Source organism: Kogia breviceps, chromosome 9, assembly GCF_026419965.1.
Source record: "Kogia breviceps isolate mKogBre1 chromosome 9, mKogBre1 haplotype 1, whole genome shotgun sequence".
NCBI lineage: Eukaryota > Metazoa > Chordata > Mammalia > Artiodactyla > Physeteridae > Kogia > Kogia breviceps.
In genome coordinates, this window is record NC_081318.1 from 35,207,699 (window position 1) to 35,227,698 (window position 20,000).

Here is a 20,000-nt window from a genome sequence, read left to right on the forward strand (position 1 = left end):
AAGACAAAAAACATCACCAAACTATAGCATTATATCTTAAACTGTACTGTAATTATATGTACGTTTCTTTGAAAAAATATTTGCTTAGGGGAAAGGGTTTGTGGCAGCTAGGCAGGTATTCACATACAAAACAGAACACTATTAATCCACTCCATTTAAATATGAATTTTACAGCTATATATCATGAGACTAAGACATTCTGTTAAGAAGTCCTACACTTATGCTTCATCTTTTAAAATGATAGTTTTCATATTGAGCAATATTTTAGCTTCTAGATTATGTAAATTACATTAAAGGACCTGATTAGATAACAATATGCCTGCATAAATAGAACTAAATGGACAAAAAAATACATGGGTGATCCTTTTACAAAGGCAGTTTTTACACAACTAAAATAAAACAGTAAGTTGAAAAATTACCTAATATAATGTACCCAGTGTTGGTAACTGAAATCAAATAATTTTTCTTTATGAATATTGAGGCAAATTTATTCAGAAAGTTACCACTGTAAATTCATTTTTATTATCTATTTATAATTCCATCATGCTACAACAATAAAAAGGGCAAACCAGATCTTCTATCTTCTGGTTTATTATACCTGTGTTTATATGGTTATGTATATCTATTCTCTGATTTCTAAGCACATGTTTGTAACATATATAAAGGGGATATATATGCATCTTTAATTATTTGAAACTGATTAAGTTTTAAAATGGTAAAAATGTTCTCATTTCAGCAATCAGGTTAATCACAGCATCTTAGCCATAAAAATATATTGACACAATAATTCTGCATGCACTTATTAACAACTAACTTTCTTCTTCAGGAAATTCCCCACTCTATCCATTACACTGCTGGTATCTGAATTTCTTTTTTTCTAATGAAAATAATATAAATACAAATAATCTAAATAAAGGTTTCTATCTATTTAATTAGTTGCTCTACACATTCTGCCCCTGTTAAGTACAAATCATTATTTTTAGTTTCACAAATGGTGAAAGTAAAGATTGGTGATATGTAACAGAATGTATCTCCTGAGATTTACCTGTCTCGCCTTGCATTTAGAACTGAAGACTGTCCATTCACCATGGAGTGATGGGTTATTGGTGGTGACGCTTTGGAAGCGGTGGGGGAGGTAGTCGAGGAGGAATTGTTAGTAGTGAGGTCTAGCCCTCCATGCTTAATGCCGTTGTCTTCCATACTGTGAACTCCAGTCACTTCTTTCCATAACTGCTGAATCTCAGCAGGACTTAAGCCAGCTATAAAGTGAAAGAAAGCCCCACTAATATAACAAAGTAAATTTCATATAATGAGCTTAGTATTATCACTGGATTAAGGCCAACCACAAAAGTAAAGTTACCAGAATTATTAATGTATGATAATAAACCACTTTATACCATCAGCACTATCGTTTTCTCTTCAATAATCAGTTATTTGTTAAAGACTACCAATTCAAGAACAGTACTAGAAATAATAGTATTGGGAATAATATCAAGGATCAGTAGAAAAAACACAGCAAGTTCCATTTGAAAATTAAACTATTCAACTTTTAACTTTTTAACTATTTAACTTTATTCAAGCTTTTACTTATTGCTAGTATGAAGTTTTTATCAGTGAGGAACTGAAAGAACATTTGGAAATAACACATATCAAAAGAAATGAAAAAAGAAGTAAGGTGGGAAACACAAATGTCAGGGGAAAACAGCAAACACTCAAGTCAAAAGAAAAATAGATTTGACAATTATCTAGTTATTTTGATCTTTCTCAGAATGGCCAAGGAAATAACTGAATTTCATTTTGAGGCCCTGAATAAGCCAATATGCTAACTTACATGGATCAATTAAGCAGATAATATCTAAATTTCTCCTTCATTTTATGACTGATAGAATAAATCAACTACTCATTTTAAATAAATTCCTGGCTCAGATTATGCAAATTTATCTGACATGATGAATGAAAATAGAAAAGCTAGGTACAATACTTTAGCTTTTCACTGTAATTTTGAAATAAGGAATTGAGAGATGGTTATTTACAGTATTTGACTTACAAAACATTACTTATATATGCCAATTTCTGTGCCTTCATATATTCTTTATATACCTTATGCTCCTTAATCCTTACTACAGTCCAATGGAGCTGATATTTTTATTGTAACCAATTTATTTACGGATAAGGAAGCAAAGTGGGAGAGAGGTTCAAAAATATATCTAAGGTCACAAAGCTTATGTGTGATAAAGCTGTGATTTAAATCCAGGCCGTCTGACTTGAATGCCTTTGCTCCTAAAATATTTTATTAAAAATATGAAAACTGCTGAATAAAGATATACAGGAGAAAATGTACTTGTAATTATAATTGCTATCATTTATTGAGCATCTACTATATTCTGGCGCTTTACATTCATAATCTAAATTAACCTCACCTGACATTAGGAATCATTACATTTTATCGATGAGGGCATGGAGGCTCAGAAAGATTAAATAGTTGCCCCAATCACTAAGCTCATAACCAGTGGACAGAATTCAAACCTGATGCCCTGTGGGTCCAAAATCTATGTTTTTTTATTACTGTGTTCACCTACAATATCTGATATAAGGATGAAAATGCTAATCAAACTTCCCCTGCCCCTCCCCCCCACATCAGATGCTCTAGTGATGCTGATCAGTTGAGAGCTGCATGAGAGTAAAGTGGCATGGAATAGGCAGGGGAGACTGGGGAAAGATAACAGAGTATGATGGTGAGGAGAGCTCTCTCACCCCTACCCCTGCAAGTGGAAAAAAATCATTGATCTAAACATAGTGGTAAGTAGCCCAGAGCAACAGAAGAATTCACACTGTTCCAAACATAACTTCTGGTCAAATTATTCGTCACAGTGGAAACCTTAATCTGCTATGCCTATCAAAATTTCAAACAGACAGTTTTACTGAAAGCTATCATTCTGGTGATTCTGGCTCCTCAAGATTTTAAGACATGGCCTGAGACTAAAGACAAGACAGGGTAACTCAGATTCCCAAAGTTATTAAAAGCTGTTTTTTCTAAAAAGAAGAGGACGGGTTAATAAAGAAAGGTATTTCTGTTACACAGGAAATAATTTCTATATAAAGATCATTAATGATTGTTTTAATTCTAGCTTTCACCTGGGATACTGAAACTTTTCTGACCATGACTTTTTGTTACCTGGCTGCATGTGTTAGGTGTCCTAACAGCAAAACTCCACAAGTAAATCCTTTTCTGTGAGAGCATCAACACATCCTCTGTATCAGAACTCTCTGCTGCCTCTCTGCTCCACCGTCCGCTCTTGCCTGGACCACTGCTCTAGCTTCCTGACTGTCTTCCTGTTTTCACCTTGGCTTTGGCTAATTTACTTTTCATCTATCAGCCCAAAGTTATCTCTCTAAAGGTAAATGAGGCCATGGCACTTCCCCAGCAAACCCTCCAATGGCTTTCCAGCCTCCAATGGCTTTGAACTTAGAGACAAAAAAAAAAAAAAAAAAGAAAAGAGAAAAAAAAAAAACTTACCGTGGCCCGTGAGGTGCTGGCAGTTATTATTTGGCTCCTGCCTGTCTCTCTGACCTCATCCATCGCTGTCTCTCTCCGTTTCATTCTGTTATACTAGCCTTCTGCCCTTTTCGAATGCATCAAACGTTTGCTCCCTTTCGAGCTTTCCTCTGGCAGCCCTCGCAGCCTAGGCTCCTCTGGTTGCAAATCTCACGACTTCTTCCCTCCCTTCTCTCAGGTGGTTCAAGGGTCACCTCCCGTGAGAGGTCTCTGACCACATTTATCAACCACTGCCCCTCCCCACCTGCCTTTTATCGTGCCCTTCCACCTCACCCTACTTTATTTTTCTTTAGGGCATTTATCGGCCCCTAAACTATATTATTTATTTGTTTTACAGTCTCCCTCCACCATTGTCTAAGAGCAGGGATTTCTTATTTTACTGGTAGACCCCCCAGTGCCAAGAGCAGTGCCTGGTATGTGCTCAAGAAATAGTTGTTGATTTAATTGACTAAAACAGGTTCCTACAGTTTTCGAAGACATATTGGTTTGCACATGGAAGTTCTGTGACTCTTAAAGGGCACACTATTTATAACCATTGCTCTCCTACAAGGCCAATGTCTAAAGAATTATAAATGGTACTAGTTGATTCTAACAGACTGAGTGGCTAATAACATTTTATATTTTGGCTAAAGACTCAGATGTTTTTTGAAACTATACCAGTTAAAGATGTTGTTGATAATTTAGTTTTTGGATTTCATTAATAATTTAGTTAACCTAAATATCCACTTCCCTTCTAAAAGTAGAATTCCATTATACTATTCATTTGCCTTGAAAATTAGTGGTATCACTATGATATCACAATGATAGGGTGACAAACAGTAGGCACATAAACATTTGATATTGAGGATATGGGGAGGGGGAAGGGTAAGCTGTGACGATGTGAGAGAGTGGCAGGGACATATACACACTACCAAAAGTAAATTAGATAGCTAGTGGGAAGCTGCCGCATAGCACAGGGAGTTCACCTCTGTGCTTTGTGACCACCTAGAGGGGTGGGATAGGGAGGGTGGGAGGGAGGGTGACGCAAGAGGGAAGAGATATGGGAACATATGTATATGTATAACTGATTCACTTTGTTGTAAAGGAGAAACTAACACACTATTGTAAAACAGTTATACTCAAATAAAGATGTTTAAAAAAAATTGATAAATAAATAACCTGTTCATCATCCAAATAATGATCCTTAATTAAAAGAATATTTAAAAATATTAATAATTATATATTTTAAATATTTAATTTTAACTATTTTAAATAAGGGACAGAGAATAAATAATGTCAAAAAGAGATTCCTGTTAGCAAAACTAGCTCCCCAAAGCACCTACATATTAGAATCACTTGGGGATCTTTTAAAATTTACAGTGCCGTGACCATAGCCCCAACAAATCAAATCACAATTTCTAGTAGCTTTTGAAGCTCCACAGATGATTCCAATGTACAGATATTTTTAAAGTAAACTATTACATTGCCCATGAGACAAAGTTTTCACATCAACTTGCTTAGCTATTTTCTATGGATACAAAACTATTTATGAAAATGAAAAAAACTAGCCAATCCATTTTGCAGCATTTTGAAAGTTTGGGGAGTTTTTTATGTTTTGATGATAGGCAAGAAGTAATTTACTTTTTCAGGCAGTAACTGTGTTCTATGGAACAGTACTCTCTAAATGCTGTTAGTCTAAGAGATCTCAGAGGTCTGTTGTTTCCATCTTGGAGACCTGTGGTTCATGTTAGCAAGTAAAACAGTTCTGAGATATCTGTCTAGTAACAAAGAAAACTTGAGTCTCTTTCTTTAACTCAGTGTTTTGCAAATATGTTTGAAAGAAAAAAATTAACTCAACAAATTCTTTTTACAATTACACTAATTTATTTCAGTTTTAAATACCAGGTATAGGCTTAGGATTCAAGTAATCTCCAACCCAGGCCCTTTCCCTGAATTGCAGGCTGCCTATTTGGCATCTCCACATAACCCTAACAAATTCTCAAATCTTACATGTCCAAAACTGAGCTCCTGTTTATACAGCTCCTCTGACCCCAACTCACTCCTCTAGCAGGTTTCTTTGTCTGTTTTATTTAACAGATACTTATATAGTGCTTCTCATATGCCAGTGACTTTTCCAAAGGCTTCATACATAATAACTAATGTAATGCCCAAACCACTATTATTGTTTTTATTATTATTATTACCATCATTATTTTCATTTTAGAGATGAGGACACTGAGGCACAGAAAAGTTAAGCAACTTGCTCAAGAGCTAATACGTGGCCGAGCTCCCCTCACATTTTCAGGTCATTACTCACACAGCCCCTTCCCAGGACTCCTTCCCTGGCTACCTTGTCTACAAGTTCAACTCCTCCCGTCTCCTGTGGTTGCTTAATTTTTTCCTATCCTTGCTTTTAAATTTTTCTCCTTAGCAGTTACCACTATATATTTTACTTGACGTATTTGTTGTCTGTCTTCTACAGTCTGTCTTGTTACATTTTTTACACTAAAAGGTAAGTTTTATGATGGTGGAGTTTGCTGTCTGTTTTCATCATGGCTTTACTCCCAGCGCCTATATGAGTGCCTGCAGTGAGCAAAAACTCAATGAATATTACTTAATAGAGCTGTCCAGGGACTTCCTTGGTGGCACAGTGGTTAAGAATCCGCCTGCCAATGCAGGGGACATGGGTCTGAGCCCTGGTCCAGGAAGATCCCACATGCAGTGGAGCAACTAAGCCTGTGTGCCACAACTACTGAGTCTGTGCTCTAGAGCCGATGAGCCACCACTACTGAGCCCGCACGCCACAACTACTGAAGCCTGCGAACCTGGAGCCCGTGCGCCGCAACAAGAGAAGCCACTGAAATGAGAAGCCTGTGCACCACAATGAAGAGTAGCCCCGGCTCGCCACAACTAGAGAAAAGCCCACACGCAGCAAGGAAGCTCCAACACAGCCATAAATCAATCAATCAATCAATAAAAGAGCTGTTCAATGGACCAGACCACAAGTGTAGTGGCAAGCACAATCCGGGAATCAGTGGACTAGAGTATCACAGAATAATAGTCAACTTAAAATCTTAAGTGAAGATTATTCATTTTTCCTTTAAAACATGTTTCAAGGATATATACATACAATACCCCTGCTGAAAAGTTTTATAATTTCATAATTTTAAAATTCCGTGCCCACAAAAAATTGAGAAACCCTATTCTACTTTTGTATGGTGACTTGGGCTTCATTCACTGTCAGGCCTACAAATAAGCATTAAAAGGTTTCTTTTTCCAATAGTTGAGAGAATAAAAAGAAGAATTCCTAATCAAATTGCATGTAATATGACAGATAAAGCAATTAAATAATAATTCTTTATTTCTAGAGTTAGAGTTTGCAGAGTACTGGGTGCCAAGCACTGTGCTAAGAATTAATGAAAATTTTATCATTCATATCTAGATTATACATTCTTGGGGCATAAAAGGGGTAAAAGTTTCACTTATTGGTAAAACTTACATGAGCATCTTTTTCACACTAAAAAATAAACGATTCTTTCCACGTCCTTTTATTTTTTACTTCTAGTAATTACTTTTTAATATTAAATAAATAATTTTAATATAGTATGATATAAAGTCAGTCTACTGTGAATTTTTTTTTTTTTTCAGCACACAGGCCTCTCACTGTTGTGGCCTCTCCCGTTGCGGAGCACAGGCTCCGGACGCGCAGGCTCAGCGGCCATGGCTCACGGGTCCAGCCGCTCCGCGGCATGTGCGATCCTCCCGGACCGGGGCACGAACCCGTGTCCCCTGCATCTGCAGGCGGACTCTCAACCACTGTGCCACCAGGGAAGCCCCCTACTGTGAATTTTTAATTAACTTATTTTCTAGGGTTATTTACAATTAAAAGTAATAAAAGTGAATTTTGGTAAAATTATTTGTCTTATTCATATATTTTATTGAATGATTTGATATTCAATACTTGAAATTATTGAAATATTATCATTAGTTTTCACTTTTCATCTTAAATTTTACATTTTGAAAAACTAGTATACACACATGGCCAAAATAATTGAATCACAGAGAAGGGTATGCATTGCAAAATTACATTTCCCTACCAGCCCTGACCTCTGGGTCCCCAGTATTCCTCTCCAGTGGCAACCATTATTCCAATTTCTGAGCTACCTTCAGAAAGCCAAGTGTTCATTTATAATTTGCCAAACCTAACATCTTATTGATCTGTATTTGACTAGGGGCTTACTATAACCTGTAGGTAAAATGCCCATCTTTAAAATGTACTTTCAATGACAGGTGTACCTAAAACACATTTCATCCAAATGCTGAATTACAAGAAGTAAAAATAGCTATTTGGCTGAAACTGAGACCAAAGGCAAATATCTCTACCAAGGAAAGAATTTCTGGGATACAGGAATATATCTGATATAAAAAAATTCCTGCTATGATTTTACTAAGAAAATTTTTACAGGCTGCATTTTTACCGTTTGATATTTTATTACAAAACCAATGATTTCTTATTTTTCTTGATCATGACATTTTAACGTGGCAAAGTTGACGTTTTCCTTTTAAGTCTTCTCTCAACATATAAAGAATTGACAAATATAACTTTTTTTTTAAAGACAGATGGCCTAAATGGCATTAAACCCATTTTAATATACGTGTTAGTATACTAAACAATTCTACAACAATTAGAATTATGATATAATTTAATCTCCCTCTTCCTATCTCATTTAAATTTTCTCAACTAACTCAACATATTTTTAATATTTCCCTATGTATTTATTTATCCCTAAGTTAGTTTTTATGCATAACAGCATTCACAAGTAGCTTTGCAAAGTTTTATTCCCACTATAATAAATGTACCTTCAAACTCTAGCTCATTGATGGAGTTTTCAGCATGTAAAACCCCAAAGGAGATTTTCCTAAATTACAAATAGAAGATTTACTGGTATTTGAAAGGGAATACTAAAATGGTAACAATAATTCTGCATGACGTACATTGTTCATAAAGCTGGTGCTGTTACCCTAATTAGATATATGTTCTATGTAAGCCCATGATCACAGATTAAGCAAAAAAATCAAGGATGCCCGAGTGGTGTTGAAGTAGCCAACTGGCTATTTAGATTTCCATAAGCAAAGCATGAAGTCCAAGACAAATAGCTGACTTTAGCTGAATACTGATGCCAAAGAAAAACTTCAGCACAGTCCTAACTCAGCATGAAAGACATTATTATATTTTATTTAAAAAGATATCATTTTCTTTATTGTACAACAGATTCCAAGCTCATCTAGTTCTACAAGGTGTTAGTTTAAAATAGGACTGGCTGGTTATCTAGCATTCCCTGTTTGGTCTTTCAGATTGGTAATGAAAATGTTTGTTTTAGATAGCTTCTACAAAATCAAAAAATATTTTAAAAGTTAGAATTAAACATATGTACACATATACAAATATATATGTGTGTGTGTGTATATATATCCCTATAGTAATACTAAAACTATGAATATATTGTGTATTGGGATACACTGACTTCTATCTCATGTCAAAAACATATCAAAGTTTAAAATGCATGTCACAATAATTTCCTATTTTTTAACCTGTAGACAGTGGTACAGGGTCATGAAAATATGTCACTAATTAATTACTAGTTGATATTTAAAGTACACATTGTATCAAATAGCTTTATAATCAGTATTTTATTCAAGATTGATTTACAAATCCATCCTTTTTTGACTTCTGTATACCTACAGTCACTCTATATACATACTTAGAGATCGTAATTTAATGGCCTATTTCACATTAAAATCCAATATTATAGTAATGTTCATGATGACTTGAAATGCTTAATATTTAAAATGACTTACTTTAAAATGATAAAATACTTTACATCATTTTGCAATATAGAGAAAAATGTCTGTAAATCTCCTTATCAAAATTATAATTTTGTTACATCTATCTGATTCTCATGTACATATTTTTATACAGTTAAAAGAAATTGTAACTTTATAAGCAGTCTGAGTAGGGCTTCCCTGGTGGCACAGTGGTTGGGAATCCGCCTGCCAATGCAGGGTACATGGGTTCGAGCCCTGGTCCGGGAGGATCCCACATGCTGCGGAGCAACTAGGCCCGTGTGCCCCAACTGCTGAGCCTGTGCTCTAGAGCCCGTGAGCCACAACTACTGAGCCTGAGTGCCACAACTACTGAAGCCCACGTGCCTGGAGCCCGTGCTCTGCAACAAGAGGGGCCACCGTAATGGGAAGCCCGCGCACCACAAGGAAGCGTGGCCCCCGCTTGCAGCAACTGGAGAGTGCCCGCGCGCAGCAACGAAGATGCAACGCAGCCAAAAATAAATAAATAAAATTTTTTAAAAAAGTAGTCTGAGCAAGCTGTGTTAAATTATGGGGGTAAATATTGCAAATATAGCATATTTTTAAAGATACAGTGAGAATATCATTATTGCATGTTAATCCTACTTGGTTTTCATATGGCTATTATTTGTGGCTAATCAGCCAACCAAAAACCTGAGGCAAAGTGAACTGAAAATTGATTAAAAAAAAATTAATTGTCCAAAATAACCAGTAACTGAGGCAGAAATGATTCAAGGCTTACATTATCTAACAATTATTTCTTTACTTTCTCCCACTCTGAGATTCCAGAAGAGTACTATGAACTTATGTTCCTTTACTGTAGCTGGTTTATGACACATTCCACCTGTGTTTGGCTGATGGGACTCTCCACAATGGCACTTTTCACACATTCATCTAAACAGCTGAAAACACAATGATGATTTCCATCTTTTTTGTTTGGACCTAGAGATTATCATACTAAGTGAAGTAAGCCAGACAGAGAAAGACAAGTATCATACGATATCACTTATATGTGGAATCTAGAAATAAAAAATGATACAAATGAACTTATATACAAAACAGAAATAAACCCACAGACACAGAAAACAAATTTATTGTTACCAAAGGGGAAAAGTGGTGGGTAGGGATAAATTAGGAGTTTGGGATTAACATATACACACTACTATACATAAAATATAAAATATAGCCAGCAAGGACCTACTGTATAGCACAGTGAACTATACTCAGTATTTTGTAATAACCTGTAAGGGAAAAGAATCTAAAAACGAATATATATATATATATATATATATATATATACACCTGAATCACTTTGCTGTACACCTGAAACTAACACAACATTGTAAATCAACTACACTTCAATTAAAAATGTTCCTTAAAAAATACACTTTCTGCTCAAACCCAGATATGTTTTCAGATTTACTTCCTTTCCCTCAATGTTCTCCATTCAGTGAGTTTTATTTCTCATATATCTTACGGAGAATACAAATAGAAGAAAGTAAGTGGTGATCATTTTGTTGGGTAGAGAAATAGCGAATCACTATGTTGTGCAGATCAGGAACTAACCCAGTGTTGTAGGTCAATCATTTCATGATGTATGTAAGTCAAATCATTATGCTGCACACCTTAAAGTTATACAGTGCTGTATGTAAATTATATCTCAATAAAACTGGAAGGAAAAACTAAATGGAAGAAAAAAAAGGAAGATAATTCTGTCAAAAGAAAGCTCAGAAATTAGAGAAAGTTTTCATTTGAAAACTATTAGAATGGTTATATCATAATGAATTTTCTTGTTCGCAAGATATTTGTATGCTTGTTTTGGAAGAATGCAGTTTAACAAATATATTTCAGATAAGTTACATCTTGTTTCTACGAACATCTATTTTAAACATTCTTGAAATGTTTGTTTGAATGATTTTACTCAAATAAAATCATACTTCTCTATTGAGGAGAGAAATAAACCCAGATCCCAAGTATAGACTTCATTTAAATTTTACTAAGAAAATCAATGACATAAATTTACTGCTTTTGTTTTAGTACAGTTTCTATGAAAGAAATCCATATTGACATTGAACTAATTTATAAACGCCTTTATTTTTTTAACCTTATTTCTTTCTTTGTCCTCAAGTTGCATTTATTTTTCCAAAAAGACAATTATTTGTGAATGGAATATTCACTGCTGTGGTGACACTATGGTTTATTCCAATTCTCTTTGGAATGACACAGAAAAGTGGGTTTATTGCCTTGTTTTTCTTTCACTATTTAAACTTTATCTTTCTTGATTTCCTAGGAGTGATTCAGTCAGGTGAATTAGAGGATCTGAAGTTAAATGAAAGAGGAATTCTGGGAAAAATAAGCCATGGAGACAGTAATGTGATAAATAAAGAGAAAAACATTTACCACAATATTTATAATTTAATGTGCCCCAAATAATAATTATGTGTATTTAAAAGACTCTTTTATTAGCCTAATTATAATTTTTGTATATTTAATTGTTCTTTATTTTCTTCAGTGTACCCTATAGAGTCAGAAAAATGCACAGCAAGTACTACTGCAATGTGAGCCCCTCTGGACCAAATATAAGTGACCTGAATGAAAGTTCACTTGGATTAAAGTTGTTCCAACAAAATCCAAATGGAAATTAGAATATGCTTTTAGGATGTTTATGGATACATGACTTTTACCTGTATTGAGAATTTTAGCACACAAAGGATCATTCTGTTTACCATTCTTTTTCATTTACCTTTTTACTTAGAACTCTTTCCATTTCCCAAAAGTTGACTCAAATAATGAATATATACAATTGTATATTTGTATGGTATTGTATTATTGAATTATCAAAGTACATCTGAAGTTTTCTTATCAGAAAAACAAGAATACAATTGCCAGCTTTTTAAAGCTATAATTCACAATACAGTACATGTATATGTAATATCCTTTTAGAGAAAGGAGGATCAATATGGTCCCAGGATGCATGATGAGGTCCCCCAAAGCATAACTGGGACTATTCTCTGTAGAAATACATAAAGCCTTCCTTTTATATATAGCGTGAAGATTAGGAGCGTCTATCTTTTTCTTATCAGTTGTCCACCAAAACTCCTATCAGCTCACTTATGTTAAATGGAGTGTTGTTAGCCTTCCCACTAATCCTATTCCCTGCAGATCTTCAGTGTGTATTCAATAGCTTGAATTAAATAGCTTGAATTGTGTTGCCCTTATACATTTTCTTCCATAAGACTAATAAATACACATTTAATATCTAACAAAGCACTTGAAAGCAGTTTACTGCACACTTAAAAAGCAGTGTGGAGTAAAACTTCTGAGTCTCAAGAAAAAGGGGCATGCAACCATGTTAACAGTCATTTCCTTTTTTAATTTTTATTTTATATTGGAGTATAGTTGAATTAAAATGTGTATTAGTTTCAGGTGTACAGCAAAGTGATTCAGTTATACATATACATGTATCTATTATTTTTCAGTATCTTTTCCCATACAGGTTATTACAGAATAATGAGTAGAGTTCCCTGTGCTATATAGCAGGTCCCTGTTGGTTATCTATTCTATACATAGTAGAATGTATATGTTAATCCCAAACTCCAAACTTCTACTAACTTTGGGTTTTGTTTGTTCTTCTTTGTCTAGTTGCTTTAGGTGTGAGGTTAGGTTGTTTATTTGAGATGTTTCTTGCTTCCTGAGGTAGGACTGTATTGCTATAAACTTCCCTCTTAGAACTGCTTTTGCTGCGTCCCAAAGGTTTTGGATTGTCGTGTTTTCATTTTCATAACAATCATGCTTTAATAATTAACATAAAGGTTATAAAAACGAAAGTTCTCAAGGTGTAAGGTAGACAGGCCACACAGTGGCAGCAAGCGCAAGCTGAGAAATGGAGCGTGCGCAGCGGTTTGTATGTACCTTGAGGCAGTGACTGGACAGGAAGGGCCGCCTGGCCAGGTGGGATGGAGATGAGTCCCTGACGCTGAAGGCTGAGCAGATGCTGCTGCTGCTGGAGTTGCTGCATCTGGAGGAGCTGCTGCTGGAAGACAAGCTGCTGGGCCGCCAACTGCTGCTGCTGCTGCTGGTGTCAGAAAACCCAACCCAGTGAGCGAACGGACGGCAGAGACCAGGGTCTGCGCAAACAGCCCTCCTACAGAGAGACGTAAGCTTCTTTCATCGCCCCGGTATGTTTTTGCGAACGGTCATCCCATTGTCAAAGCTCAAGGGCAGAATGTGAGCAAGCTCTAGACTTTCAGTTGCTTTTCTTTCAAATATTAACACAGCAACAGAGAACCAAGGAACTTGCCTTGAAAGGGGATGGAGCAAGGTCTAGAGAAAGTGTGTCACAAAAGTTCAGACTTTTTAACAACAGGCTTATTGCAGATGATAATAAATTTACTTAGACTCAAAGAATGACACTTTACAGAAACAGTCAACTTCAACAACACTTTTTCTTTTTTTTTTCCAACTGAATAAGTTTGATCTGCAGAAGTCCATGACCGTGGTCTCTAGTGATCTATTAGTAAACTGGGATGTAGCCTTCATAGGACAGGCCTGTTAGCTCTCTCTCTTCCTCTTCTCTCTTATTGGAATATATGAAAGGTAGAATTATGTTCAAGGCCAAAAAAAGTGCCCCTTACTGGAAGGAAAAGTGTAAGTTCCCATTTTGTGAGGCATTACAAGACAAAGCAGACTTCTTTTGGACTCGGGAGGGTATGAGAAGGCAGTCACACTTCAGAGAAAGACAAGCTGCTGTGGAAGACCTTTCCTTTTTAGTTTGGGGAAAAGAGAAACTTCTGATGCGCTCACTGGAAAACAGACTGCATAACAGAGCAAGTCATGTGGATTGCCCAGAGCCTCCCGAGAAATAAGGGAGCAATTTCTATTCTGTAGTTGATGGCTGTCTGAAATTCTATTCACAAATCCAAACAGAAACAAAGCCTCAGGGGGTCAAAACTGTTTCCTGTACGTTTGCATAATGGGAAGCTTGAAGACAACGGCTCTGTTACCTGCTGATCAATTTAACTACTTCAACGTGTTTTGTTTGTATTATGTTTATATTTGATGCAGTTTGCTGACAAGCGCAAGCTAGGCCCGAGAAGCCAGCTTGTCAGTTTGATTTATGAGCATATCAAACTGGAACTTTCTACTCGCCACTCCAAACCTACAGTAGCAGTTCATTAATCAGGGGCCTGTGACTTTGAAATCTGGGCTCAACCACTTTCTCCCTGGCTTCCCCTGCCCCCTAACTCCCAACCACAGCCTCAATTTGCATGCCTGTTTTCTGAGCTGCACCACTGAGAAAGATAAGGTTCCCTCACCAACTTAGATTCTCGGTGGATACAAGATAATCAGTACTTTGTCCACCACACAGCTTGCTCTTTGTATGCTGTGATTCAGTAGTGAACAGTAGACGACAGCAGCATTGGATCGTAGCTCTCAAGTCCCACGCTGCAAAAACAGTAGAGCAGGAGAGCTCTCCTGTTACTGTTATGAAGCTCAGTACAAATGTACAATAATGCATCTTGGACAGCAAGAGCCTGGTGATAGGAGGGTCTAACAGTGCCCTGGCCTCCGAGTGCCCTTCCCAGCCTCGCCCTCCTCTGCGTGGGTGAGCTGGCCAGATCCTACCTCTTTTGCTTGCTTTCCGGGATGCTGTTGCTGCTGCTGTTGTTGTTGCTGCTGCTGTTGCTGTTGCTGCTGTTGTTGTTGCTGCTGTTGCTGCTGTTGTTGCTGCTGTTGCTGCTGCTGCTGCTGTTGCTGCTGCTGCAAAAGCTGAAGATGTAACTGCTCTTGCTGTTTCTTGTAAAACTCTTGTAGTTGTTGCTGAATAAACCATTTTGACTTTAATAAATAACGGCAAAAGTTGCATGTATTATAAACCCCCTAAACTCTTCTAGACTGGCACAGGGTAGAGTCTCCATTAAGATTCGTCTCACAAGAACAACGACAGATACGCATTGGATTCCAGGAGACAGATCTACACATGCATTGTTTTTGCCAAGGCAGCTATGAAACTTTCCAATCCAGAATCCAAAGTATCCTAAACGAAAGGGTATAGAAGATCTGTATTCTAAATGGCTAGAGCCAAATGAATACTCTCGATGATTATACCTGCAGCGTTAATAGCACATAAAAATAGGTTCTACTCTATCATTTATAAGAACCAACTATAGAGTTACATAAAATTAGAATGACCAGTTCTTACTGGGAAAAAATTGTCATCCATCGGATGGACAGGAGAACGTCAGACTTAGAAATATAAGTAACTGGCCTGTGGTCATCATCAGAACATCAACAGAACCTAGCAAGTCGTTAAATCTATAAGAATTTAGGTAAAGCACATTATTTTCTCTATGAGAAGTAAGTCTATAACATAAAGTCCACTTTATATAAACTCAAAGCTCTAATAATGTACATATTAGGAACATTAGTTTTGCTATTTAAAAAAGATTAACCTCATGAATTGGTGGCTCAGCTGTTCAACTTTGTTCTAGTTAGTAGCTACTTCTATTCCTAAAATCTGAATTTATTGTGGAAAGGCAAGTTTGGGACATTACTTTCCTTACTGTAACAAAATAGCCAGTTCCAATTTCATACTTATGTGAACTAAAAGGAGGGTTGAAGGGTTAGAAATTTCAAAAGCAGCAATTCTCTGTAAGTCTCTTTGCACTTTTGTTGGCAAGTCTATAAATCCAAAGCACCTAAGTATGTGAATATTTAAATATTGCTTTATCTCATGTTGAAATGGTACCTATTTCTGCTCTTACTCTAGACGTTAATGAATTTAAAAACACTAAGGGATCTAAGTTTTACTACCCAGTTCTGCAATTAACATGCTACATTTATGTTCTAGCATGCTGACAGGTTGTCCTTTCCAGTGGAGAAGGAATTGTCATATATGCCCATGGCACTGTCAACACGGGTGCTAGCATTCCAAAGCAGGTAATCCACATTACCTGCTGCAGCATGACTGCCTGCTGCTGCTGGAGAAGGGCTTGGAGCTGCTGAGGAGACAGGACTTGCTGCTGAAGGATCTGCTGCATTTGCTGAGGGGTGATCACCTGGGGAGTCATCATGGCCACCGACACAGGCACCTTGACAGAGACAGAAGGATAAAGAGTGGACATTACCAAACGTCTGTTAACCTACTTCATAGCTATATGGCATCCCTACCAAACTCTTTAGTAGTGATGACCAATCATTTTTATAGAATAATTGTTATATTATTTAACTATTTAATAATGGTATTTTAGGTACCACAGTATTTAGACACTGGCTTTCCAGAGGCATCAGATGTCATCAGATCCCACCTTTACGTTCCACACCTCTTACGTATTATGCTAAGACGTGTTGCTTTGACTAGCATAATTAGAAATAAACAATTACATGTCAGTTTTCTCAATACTTCATAATTGATAATCTCATCAATGTCACAGTGCTACAAATGAAAGCCTTTTGAAATGATTTACAGGTATGATTAAAATAGATATGATAAAGATTAAATGACTGGAAAAATACACATTTAAATATCTGTTATCAAAGCTAGTAAAAAGAATGTATGTGCAGTGTACTTATTCATAAAATATAACCTGTCTTCAAAATTTAATATATTTATATAAAATATACACAGTACTAGAAAAATACACACAGTAATACATATTACTACAGGAGTACTTATAATAACTCATATAGGATATTTATTTATTTACTTACATATCCCCAGAAAATAGCTACATAGATAGGTCCTCTTCAAGAAGGGATCATAAGCCTCGTATTCTAGCTTCTCCTTTAAACGTTTTCTTATTTCAAGCTAAACTAAACTTATACCGGGAAGTCTAGAAATCTAAAGATTACTCAAAGGTTATTCATTAAACTGAAAAATAAAGTATTTGGCTCAAAATGTCCTTTCTACCATTTCCTTCTTCTTCAAAGTTGTAAAAATTAAAGAGTCAAAAAGAAAAGGAAATAAGGAGGGAGAGAAAGACGCAGAAGATAAAGATGAAGCAAGGAAAATACAAAGTAAGGAAAAGCCAGGGGGAAAGTCTGAGAGAAAGAGAGAAAGGCTGTGGAGAGACAGGAAAAGGTTGGCAAGAGAGGCGAATAGGAAGTCCTCCTGCACAGAAGCCTGACGTATCTATCTGCTCGGTTGGGCGGCAGTCATACTCTTTGAAGGCACTGCTTGTACTAACCAGCAAGTAATCAGACAACTTGTCAACTTGCCAAGTTTGCAACCTTTGAAAAAGCAATCATTTTCTTTCCTAGAAAAAACAATTCACATTTACTGTAAATAAAAGCAAGTATTTATATAAACACCACTTTTGAACAAATTCTTGGGACAACATGTGTCTTTGAAAACAGAAAAAGATGAACACAGTTCAAACTTTTCGAGTCTGGCACTTTATATCATAAACAAAGGAGAAATTAATAATGAAAACAAAGTTAGGGGCTTCCCTGGTGGCGCAGTGGTTAAGAATCCGCCTGCCAATGCAGGGGACATGGGTTTGAGCCCTAGTCCGGGAAGATCCCACATGCCGCAGAGCAACTAAGCCTGTGCGCCACAACTACTGAGCCTGTGCTCTAGAGCCTGTGAGCCACAACTAATGAGCCCGCGTGCCACAACTACTGAAGCCTGCGCCCCTAGAGCCTGTGCTCTGCAGCAAGAGAAGCCACCACGATGAGAAGCCTGCACACCCCAATGAAGAGAAGCCCCTGCTCGCCGCAGCTAGAGAAAGTCTGCGTGCAGCAACAAAGACCCAATGCAGCCAAAAAAAAAAAAAGTTAGAAGAAAAAAATGAAGGAAGTTCAGGATGGATTAATTCCTCTCCCTCAAAAACACCACTTCATATTTCATACTAAAGAAAGAGTATTTTCTATCCCTTGCTATCTCGAAATATGGATTAATTAGATGTAATTTTGTGACATGAGGGGAAACAATCACAGAATAACAGAAAGTAATTCAAAAGTGCTTTTCAAAAATATTTCTGGATTTTTTTAGGACATACTTTCATACCTATAGATTACCGTACTTGAAAGTATCATAATAAAAGGCATTCTGAAATGTATGCTGTAAAATTAATTGATCCAGTGGGTTGCCCATGTGTTTAGTTGTTTAACTATTTAATAGTCAGTTTACTTAATTGTTCTTGATAAACAAAAAGAATGGTTAGAATAAGCAGTTTGGAAAAAAAAATATCTATCTACAAAAATGCCTTTCCTTCCAGGAATAATTTACCTCATACTGTCTCCAAATAACAAGGAATGAAACTGAAATGAAGGAACGGAGAAAGACAAACAGGTTATACTTTAAAAAGGTTGCCAATCCAGATAAATAGATAGATAAACGGGTAGCTAGATTATGTATATGTAGATAGCTATACACATGCATATAGATACATACCTTCTATAAAGTCTATCATGTGATGAGAAACTTGTCACACCTCTCTCATCTAACAGCCCCTTACCACTTTTTAGCATATGGAGTATTTTCACTTAATAACTCTATCTACAAGTAAAAGTACTTTATATGTAACTAATAACAAAGGTACTTTATATGAAAAGTTATATGAATGGAGGCATGCAATTATTATTGTAAACTGTAAGTTTACAATCAGAATTCATCATATACAAATTATATTACCCTATAGCTTGCTGCTGATTTGATGTACAAGCAAGTTTAAGCAAGTGTTCTACCTTTGCATTCTTTAGAGTTCATTAGCCCTTTCACCATGGTTAAATTAATTATGTTTTATTCTTGAAATGGTTTGTGAGTGTCTTCCTTACATTTAAAAGTTTATGACATAAAAATAACCATCATGTCATTGTCATCCTAAAATCATATGTATCACACTTATATGATATTCTGCAAATTTTAAGCAGATTCTGGCGTACCCTCTAGGAAACTGCCATCTAACAGAAACAATATACAGACATAAGGATATGTAGAAAAATAAATCAACTAATTGAACACTCTACTTCCATAAGATATGTACAAAACACAAACTGAAATTAATTATATATATAGGAAAGCACAAGTACACTTCTGAGGGATTTCTAACATTACAAATAAGCCAATACTATCACCTATAAATCTACGTACATGAGCTCATCCAAAATGAAACATTTGAGGCTACTCAAAATTTTAAATATTTTATTAAATAGAAAATTAGTTTTTCCTACAACAAATGTCAATTACATGTTATATGTAGACTGCTCCAGTGGCCTTGTTTAGAACATGCAGAACTTCTCCATTTTTAAATGAATCATTTTAAGTGACACGTTTCCTTCATTCCTCCTTTATCACTTTTGTTACTGTCCCATTACCTTTCTTTGCTACTGCAAGCTACTTTAGGAATTCATTGACAAAGACGAATAGAGATTAACTGAGTACATAAATTATTTTTGAAGATTATACTACTTTATCAATATTTAAACAGGCAAAACCAGCATCAGATTTGAAAGTCTATGGATAACTTTCTAAAATATATATACCTTCACAAGTTAGGTGTAAAGCTTAAGGAAATATTTTCCACTAAATATATACTTTTATTCATGAAAATATTCTAATGAGGGACCACAATTTAGATGTGTGATAGAGGAGGGGAGGGAG

General features: G+C 36.0%; 1 protein-coding gene across 21 annotated transcripts in view; it reads right to left on the reverse strand.

Moving 5' to 3' along the window:
* The window catches only part of FOXP2 (forkhead box P2), a 534,423-nt gene that overhangs the window by 48,609 nt on the left and 465,814 nt on the right, over positions 1-20,000 (reverse strand). For 16 of the 21 annotated variants that reach the window (XM_067042302.1, XM_067042293.1, XM_067042306.1 and 13 more), the window contains 4 exons: positions 16,351-16,488; positions 15,023-15,217; positions 13,310-13,472; positions 1,046-1,259 (listed from right to left, as the gene is read on the reverse strand). In XM_067042302.1, the coding sequence (XP_066898403.1) occupies positions 1,046-1,259; positions 13,310-13,472; positions 15,023-15,217; positions 16,351-16,488 (710 nt within the window). Of the gene's footprint in view, positions 1-1,045; positions 1,260-13,309; positions 13,473-15,022; positions 15,218-16,350; positions 16,489-17,107; positions 17,160-20,000 lie in introns of those variants that run through there. The other 5 variants (XM_067042303.1, XM_067042311.1, XM_059073743.2 and 2 more) reach the window with 2 other exon arrangements.